Below are 8,989 nucleotides of genomic sequence, written 5' to 3' on the forward strand. Positions count from 1 at the left end.
ATAGTAAGAACTTTTAACAAAAGTTTAAAAAAAAAAAAAACAAACAAACAAAATAACAAAAAAAAAATGAAAATAACAAAAAGAAAATTGGTAACTTTGTATCTCACACCACATTTCTATTGAAGTTATTATACGGACCATTCATGCAATAAAAGATAGATTAAGAATAAAAGATGCATGAAAAAAAAAAAAAAAAAAAAAAAAAAAAAAAAAAAAAAAAACATGGATTTTAAATTTGTAATTTGTAATTTTCACCTAACCATATTCAACAATTATGTAATTGTTTCTCTTAAAATTCACAGATATGAGGTGCAATTTGCGATCATATGTACTAATGTCCCCTGCACTGCATGACTTCATCGATCCTTTTTTATTTATGTGGTAAAAAGAGCTCAGTCAATTCGGATTCATCAATCCAAACTTGTACAACCTTAATTCTATTGTTTTCGGATAACATCTTCTTTTCTTCTGCTTCTTTAAGCATTGCGACATCTTTGGCTTTACCCCATAGTACCACATACAATCCTATTATGACTCCAATTGCACCTATCACACTAAAAAAATGGAAGTTTTGTTATTATATGAAAAGAATAAAAAAGCACTCTTTAGGAAAATTACAGAAAAATAAAACAAAAACTAAAATAAAATTCCCGACTTTAAAAAGTAAGCAACTATTCTTTTGTAACATGTTAGGCGTCAAACCACATCAAATAAACATTCAATGTGATTACGTTGCTAACTACTTTGATGCTTAAACTTGGCTATATTTCTTTTTATTTTATATTTTAGCATGTTTTTTTGGTAATCAAAATTAATGTAACAATAGATTAAAGTTCATATAACGCCATTTACCTTCCAACGTATATTTGTTCTTGTAAAAATATAGAAGCGAGGATTGTGACAATGATTGTGTTCAAAGGATTGAACATTGCTGAAAATACTGGACCCCTTCTTTCGATGACCCATGCTTGTGCACATATGGAAATTCCCGAACCAACAATACCCTAATCATCAAATTGGTCACAAAGATATATCATGATCACCCTCAGTTTTCAGACATAAAATATAACATTTTTATTTGAATATCAAACGAATGTCATTAATTACCGCATATAAACAAGTGCCAAGTTGCAAATATGATTTGATTTTCCATGCATCCAAGTATGGATCTGTAAACAACGTAACCACCGCACATTGCATTGTCCCAATAACACACATCCAAGCCGATAAAGATAAGGGGTCAGGGTAGTTTCTTGTGACTGATACCTACAATATTTAACAAATTTCATAACGTTTTATTGTAAAAGAATTCAAATCAATGTATAGTTTTTTTGAACATACATTTCATTAGTGTTAGAATATTTATTATTTTTTTGGAAACACAAACTAATCTTAGTCATAATCGACACCTTAATAGCATGTATGTCTCAAATGAGACTTAAACGCTCAAAGGATGTTTATTGTAGTGTTAATGTATACCTGTATTATTAGCCAAAATGACCAGCAACAACAGGCAACAAAGAGACATAAGCAACCCAGAAGCCAAACTTTATCACTTCCTGTTGCATTTAATGATGAAGAATTCGATGAAGGCAAATGCGCATTTATAAGCTTGGCGCCTTTGATGAATGTCATTGCAGCAGCACTTGCGACACACAAAATCGTCCCTAATATTTTCGCAACAGTTCTCAAGCTTCGAACATCTATTGGCTCCAACCTAAAATATAAATGAAAGAAAATTGTGGTTTAATTTGTAGACACTTCATTGTTAAAATTGTAGGGGAAAAGCTTAGTATATACCCAACAGTGGATGCTATAACAAAGGTGATAGCGGGGATAAGATTAGTCAAAGCACTTGCTGCTGATGATGAGGTCAAGTGCATACCTTCATATTGAAACATCTGGTTGCATGTTACACTGCAATAAAGATTACAAGTATTTAATAAATTACCATATGGTATGTTTCTCAATTATCTTATGATTTATGCTTAGTGTCTGAATTTTCTTTATTATTATTTTTTTTTGTAAGGTTCATATGATTATTTGATTGCTTCTGGTGTATGTATGTACAAATTATTCTGCAATTTTACTTTCGAAATTCTTCGAAAGAGACCAATAAGCACTAAATAAAATCATATTTTAAAATGAAAAACATTAATTTAAACACCATTACAAAAATAAATGGTTGTTAACAACCTTTTTATCACCACATAGGATACTCTTTCATATATGTTGCTGGCTTAATTCAGAATCCTAGGCATTTTAGACTGAGGGATTAATTAGGAAAATTGTCTACTTTTTGAGTTTTTGAGTTAGAATAAGACTCATTTATGCTCGGTATAAGTAGAATAATTTGTTTGAACAAAATTGAAAGTTTATTTTTTTCTCAAAAAAAAGTTCGATGACTAAATATGAACAAACTCTTCACTTGTATTATGTTTAACAAATTATGCAGTTTTGTTAAATTTTAAAAATATTTGTTGATGAAGAAATCGATGAAATAAAAAAAATCTCGAAAAAGGTATAGAAAACAAAAAAACAAAACAAATATTATATGTATAAGTTTTATGTTATAAAACTATGGAATATTATATGTATAAAAATTATCCTAATATTATATGTATGAATTTTGTGGTATAAAATTATGCAGCATATAAATTGACATACATTAAACCATATACGTTGTTAATAAAAAAATACATATACATTATATATGTTGTTATACTCCATGTACTGATATAAATCATATTAGTATATTTACTATAAAAATGGATATCAAAAATAAAAGTCGAGTTGTTTAGAATTTAGACATTTTTAATTTACCCAGATAATTGATTTAAATTTAAGATTGTATTCTCTTAAAAAGTTTGAATAATTATTGAAATTTATGATTATTTAACTAGACATAGAGTTAAGTAAAACTGTTAACATGTTTTATGAAGTGTTGCATCCAAACCACCCCATCATATTACTTTTACAAAAATATTTTTTTAGCAAAAAATAACTATTTATTCAACAATTAAAATGACACTATTTTTTTCTTTCAAAAAAGTCACTCATAATTTTAAAAAGTTTTAGAAAAAACAATTCATATTTAAATAACTATTTTAAAAAATATGGTTTTAATTTTTTTTTTCTGCAAAATACAACGTAATTTCTAACCATAAAACAAGATATTTTTAATAGCAATGGGCGAGAATGATTCATATTTTTTTTATCAGATTGAAAATTTTGATTTTTTATTTTGGAAAATACTAAGTCATTGGTTTTTTATTTCGGTTTCGGTGTTTCGTTTTTTTAATATATTTTTTCAATGTTTTGTTTTTTATTTCATATATTTTTTTATCAACAAATGTTGCTAGCATTTAACAAAAAAAATAATTTGGTAAAACATTATACAAGAGAAAGTATGTTCACATTTTGTCACTGAACTTTTTTAGAGTGAAACGAACATTCGATTTTGTTTTTATTTAGTCAGTAAACTTTTTTTTCATTATCTATTTATTACTGAACTATTGAAATTGTTCACATTTTATCTTTATGATTGATAACACACAATGATATAGTTAAAATATGAATAGTTTTAATAGGTAAGTGGCAAATAGATAATAAAAAAATTTTAATTACTGAAAAAATAAAAAATTGGTTACCTTTGAAGCAATTATCCATTTCAATATAATAATTAGCCCACAACAAGGCATGTATTTTCATTCATTACCTTTTCAATATAATAACTATGTCCTATAGTGTTTTTAATTTCTATTTTCTATCAATACCAAATTTGTTCATATAATCTTATTTTTAGCATGAATATATTATTAAATTTTATACATAATTTTTAACAATTCATACCACTAAAAAATCTCGTTAACGCTTTAAAATCAATACCAATGAATATTATTACGTGTATAAGACATATGGACCTCATTAATCACAAAAGTAAATATCTCATTTAATAATTACATATTATAAAATTATCTTGACCATTATTTTTGAAAATAAGGAATTTTGAAAATCTACTACATATTTTGTAGTACATATTGTTGAATATCTATTCTTTTAAAGTGGCCCTTCTCTTTATAAGGGATTTCATTTTCATAAGTTTCGACTTCAAAAATCATTATATTTTGTTTTCTTATAAATTATACTCAAAAATTAAAAAAACATGTCTTTTAAGTTTCTTATTTTTGAGATTCTTCGAAAATTAGAAAACATATATTTAAATCAAACCGTTCAAACATTATTGTCTATGACATGGTGCCTTTAGGATTATAGAGTTACTTTACAATGAGGGGTTAAACCATATGTTATACTAACCATTCTAATGATGAGTATCATCACATTCAACCACTAAAATGTTAGGATAACTACCACTACGCCCCTTTTATTTTTTTACCATTACGCCCCTTTTATTTTTTTATTATTAAAATAAAAAATATTCATATTTTAATTAATTAAAATGTAAACAGAGGTAGTGAGGGATAAAAAGAGAAAAAAGTCAATTATATGTGGTAGTTGGTCCTCTCCCTATTATAATTGACCATGATTTTTTCGACCACTAACCATCATTAAAAATATAGTATGGTGTTAACAATAGTTGTGGGCTTTCGGTGGCTACATGGACCATGGATATCTCGTCAATCTAGGCGCTAGAACTGTTTTTTGTCAGCAAATCATCTCATCCAAAAACTGTTGTATAAATAGGATCTAGATGGTTCTATACAGGACCTTTAGTGCTCTAGAAAAATTATTAATGTTTTTTTTTTTTCTCTTTTTTACAATCATTGTGGTGAATTATGTGCAAGAATAATGATTTTAATGTGTAAAACTTTATTGATGGTTTTTTTTTGTGCACATGAATAATAAAATTTATTTGGGGAATGTATTATGTAAATGACACTTATTATAAATAAAATTTATTTATAATGTTTTTGACCTATTTCGTAAGAATTAAGTTTATGTGCACCTTTCAACACCAATAACTTAGAAAGTTTTGATGGCCTCTTACAACGTTTTGAATTACAAAAGATTACCTTTAATAGATGGAAAACGCATCCTTAAATATTTTAAAATCATAAATTATAAAAAATATAATTCGATAAAAACAATGAGTTTGAAGTTTCCAATAAAAGCAATTTTCTATATCACTTTGTATTAGAAAACAAATTTTTGAAATTTAAGTGACTTCAAAAATTCTATTAAAGTTATTTCCGAAATAACTTTACGTTATTAAATCAAATTTCAAAAACCAAAATTTTACATTTTAAGATAAAAAAAGTTTGAACTAATAAAAAAAAACCAATACTAAGGAGGTGTTTGGATAGGGATCGAAAAAATAAGCTGCTTATTGCTTATTGTTTAATCCTACCGTAATAAGTAAATTTAAGTGTATGGATAACAGTTTTTAAAAATCAGCTTATTGCGGTAGGAATAAGTAAAATAAACTAATTTTAGTAAGCAATGGGGGGAAATGTTTATTGCTTATTGTTTATTGGTCATTTTATTCATATAAGTTGTTTTATTTTGCCACACATTTAAATGTTTATTATTTATTACTTATTCTCACCGCAATAAGCTAATCCAAACACATTTAAAAAAATGTTTATTTTCACCACAATAAGCAAATAAGTAATAAACTAAAAACTATTTATCCAAACACCCCCTAATTATACACGGTCTCATCATCAATAAGTCTCATCATCAATAATAACATATCAGACATGTGATAATTCTAATAAGAAATAATACTTATATATTTTTGCATATATATAATTGTAATAATAGTCAATATATATTGATTTTAAGGTGATGATTTGTCTTTTTAGTGCATGGTATATATTATTAAAATCTATATAAATATATTAGTGATATAATTGTAATAAATAACAATACGTATAAACTTAATAAAGATATCAAATGGAAAATATAGAAACATGACATATAGAATAACCTAATGGGTTAAAATTGCAAATATGTAGAGACTACTTTCTATATCTAAAAGATACGTCTGATGGCTCTGAGCCAACAACCCCACTTATGCAAAAACATTTTAAAACAGCACCATTTTTGTGCAAATAAATCATAAATTAGCATCATTTTCGCAAAATCTCTCAGTTTAAGCCGACCCTACACGCTACATATTAAAAAAACACTGCCGAAAGAATGAATTACCCGATCAAGGCTGTAATGAAGATCAACGAAAAGCTCTTCCATCCCATAGAACTACTCTCTGATTTATTCCTAGCATACATGGACAAATAACAAATTTCAGAACTAGACATCTTATTATATGCAAACACGTTGAGAAATTTTGAGAAGAAATTTATGCATGTTGGAACAAGATTATGTCAAAAGCTACCTAAAAAAGTAAGCAACGGGAGCAATGAATAATGTTCCGAAAGCCTGTCGATAGAAAACAAAAACTCTAGGACTCATTCCATGCAAGAGAGAAGCTCTAGCGAATATGTACATTATTGCATATGTAAACTGCAACATCACCATAACCATGACTGGCTTGTAATGCTCTATCGACCCCATTGAAGCTTATCAGGTTTGTAGAGTTGAGTTATTAATTACTCTACGTATTCAAACTTTGGTCTCCGAAGAGAACCCTTTAAATATATATACAATTAGAAAAAGTGACCAGGTGTTTGGTATTTGGGTCCCTAATCTCTAAACGTTTGCAATTTCAGTCCCTCGTACTTCTGAATACCAAAAGTCATTGATTTATAGATGAAAACTTTGATGTGGTGCATGAATATTCAAGGACGTTGCGTTGGAGTGAGAAGTTGGTAGAACTTTAAGAGATGGGTGTGATAAGTGTTTAGAATATTAAAGGGCATAAAAGATGTGAAAAATGTGGAAAAAATGTTCATATTCAATTATAGAAAAGTGTAAAAAAATGTTGAAATATTATAAGGAAAAAAAATGTAGAGGTATTTCGAACGTTATATTATTTAGTTAGAACAAAAACTAAAATTGTTAATTAAAAAATATAGCCCAGTGAATTCATCCCCTTCTCAATTACTATCCATTATAATCACGGAGGCCACCTCTAGCTCCTAATGTGAAGGACATATTCAAAATGTCATTATGATTCACATCACCGTGTTCTGAGTTTGACACTTATGCTTAGGATGTAAATTAACCAAACAAACACGAACAATTGCTTGTTCATTTACACGTGTTGAAGTTAGCTCAACAAAAAAACGGATACGAATAGATAAGCAAACAAGTTTTCTTGTTGACGTTATTTGTTTGATAAATTATATTGTTAATGTTCGTTTGTTTATATTCGTGAAAATGTTAAATGGATATAAATGAATGAACATAAATAAAAAAAGATAAACAAACACAACATAACATATATGAACACAAACGAACATATAATATATTAACGTAATACAAAATAATCGAACATATATGAACATAAATGAACTTATACGAATGAACAAAAACAAACATAAACGAACAAGATAAATAAACACTAACATAATAAATTAATGAAAAAAAGTCATGGCTTATATTCATTCGTTTAACTAAACGAACAACATTTTATATTCATTTATCGAATAAACAAAAATATATGAAATTTTTTGCAAATTGAATGTTCATTTCGTTCACAACCTACTTGCGCAACACTCGTGATAAATTTGGTAAAACATAATTTCACATAACCAATGATTTATTACAAGCGAAAAAAGTGTCGAACGAGATATTTAAATGATTCAAAGTTTGATGACGCAAATAGTGTACTCACCCACACACATGAATACTGACCAGGGAGAAATATGAAGGCCAACCTTTATATAGAGCATATAACTTTTAAAAAAAGGATTCATTTATAAGAAATCCACTTTTTAGTTGGGAGTCTCCTAAACCGCCCAAAAAGAAATTGAACTCGTACTTTAAAAGAGGCTATAATATTGTTGGGAACTAAAAAGATCAAGTGGCGAGATCCTTATATTTCTAATGGGTACCATTAAAAAAATGATTTTCAAAAAAAATCCAAATTCACCAGTATTGATTATATCTAATATAGTCAAATTTTACCTTTAATTTCAACAAACCGTTTATGGGGCGTGTTCGACACACTGTTTTTGAGAGTTCGTAGCTTATAACTTTGAACAAAACGTTTAGGAAAAAAAAGTTTCGTTTGGCATCATTGGGCAACAAGAGCGTTTAGCTTTTAGAAAAATCAAACGCTCCAAATTTCAAATGTTACTACCACAAGTGTTCAATCACAAGCTCCAATCTAGCATCACAAAATTACTAAATTACCCATAAGAAATTCACATATCCGATCATGTCATTCTTATTTCACCCTAAACCATCATGATTGCCTCTCCATCGTCTCTCAAGAAGAACCTCACAACTGTCAGACCTATCCCTCTCCCGCACAGTTAAGATTTTCTCCCGCACAGTGAAGAATCTTCATAAAACAAGTAATTTTTCAATTCATGTGTATGTTTTGTCATAGAATTCAAAAAATTTCATCTTCATTATAATATTACGGGTTTAAGTCATTTTTTTATCATTTAACTTTTATATTTGTGCTTATTTGGTCAGTTAACTCATTTTAAGTTCTAAAATGTCATCGTGCTTTTGGCTTTGTGCTCATTTAGTAACTTAACTTTTAGTTTGGGCACTTAACTTTTGGATTTGTGCTTATGTAGTCACCTACATTTTAAAATTGTGCTCATTTAGTTACTAAACTTTTAAAATATTTTAAATGATTAGTGACTAAGGTGCTGTTTGTTTTTTCTGAGGCAAAATGTATGCAGTCTGCGGACCACATCTGTAGACCTCTGCAGTAGAAGAAGTGGACCAAACGTCAGCAGTCTGAAAAAAGAAGACTGTTTGTTTTTCTAACATCTGCGGGCTATTAAAATAAACTGAAATCTAAATAAACTGATTTTTTAAAACTTCAAAGCGAATTTTTTATATATTTTTACGACTTTATTATAAATATATAACGAATCTAGATCAA

The 8,989-nt window shown here is 27.8% G+C and overlaps 1 protein-coding gene across 1 annotated transcript; it reads right to left on the reverse strand.

Moving 5' to 3' along the window:
• Positions 1-258: 258 nt before the first annotated feature.
• Positions 259-6,584, reverse strand: LOC144998223 (WAT1-related protein At4g30420-like). Its single transcript, XM_078958035.1, has 7 exons — positions 6,359-6,584; positions 6,172-6,240; positions 1,801-1,917; positions 1,480-1,717; positions 1,108-1,266; positions 853-1,004; positions 259-554 (listed from the first exon to the last, which is right to left on the reverse strand). The coding sequence occupies exons 1-7, from the start codon at positions 6,535-6,537 to the stop codon at positions 371-373; spliced, it is 1,098 nt and encodes a 365-aa protein (XP_078814161.1). The 5' UTR covers positions 6,538-6,584; the 3' UTR covers positions 259-370.
• Between the last annotated feature and the right edge of the window lie 2,405 nt (positions 6,585-8,989).

Source organism: Lactuca saligna, chromosome 5 (genome assembly GCF_052625555.1).
Source record: "Lactuca saligna cultivar CGN05327 chromosome 5, ASM5262555v1, whole genome shotgun sequence".
Classification (NCBI taxonomy): domain Eukaryota; kingdom Viridiplantae; phylum Streptophyta; class Magnoliopsida; order Asterales; family Asteraceae; genus Lactuca; species Lactuca saligna.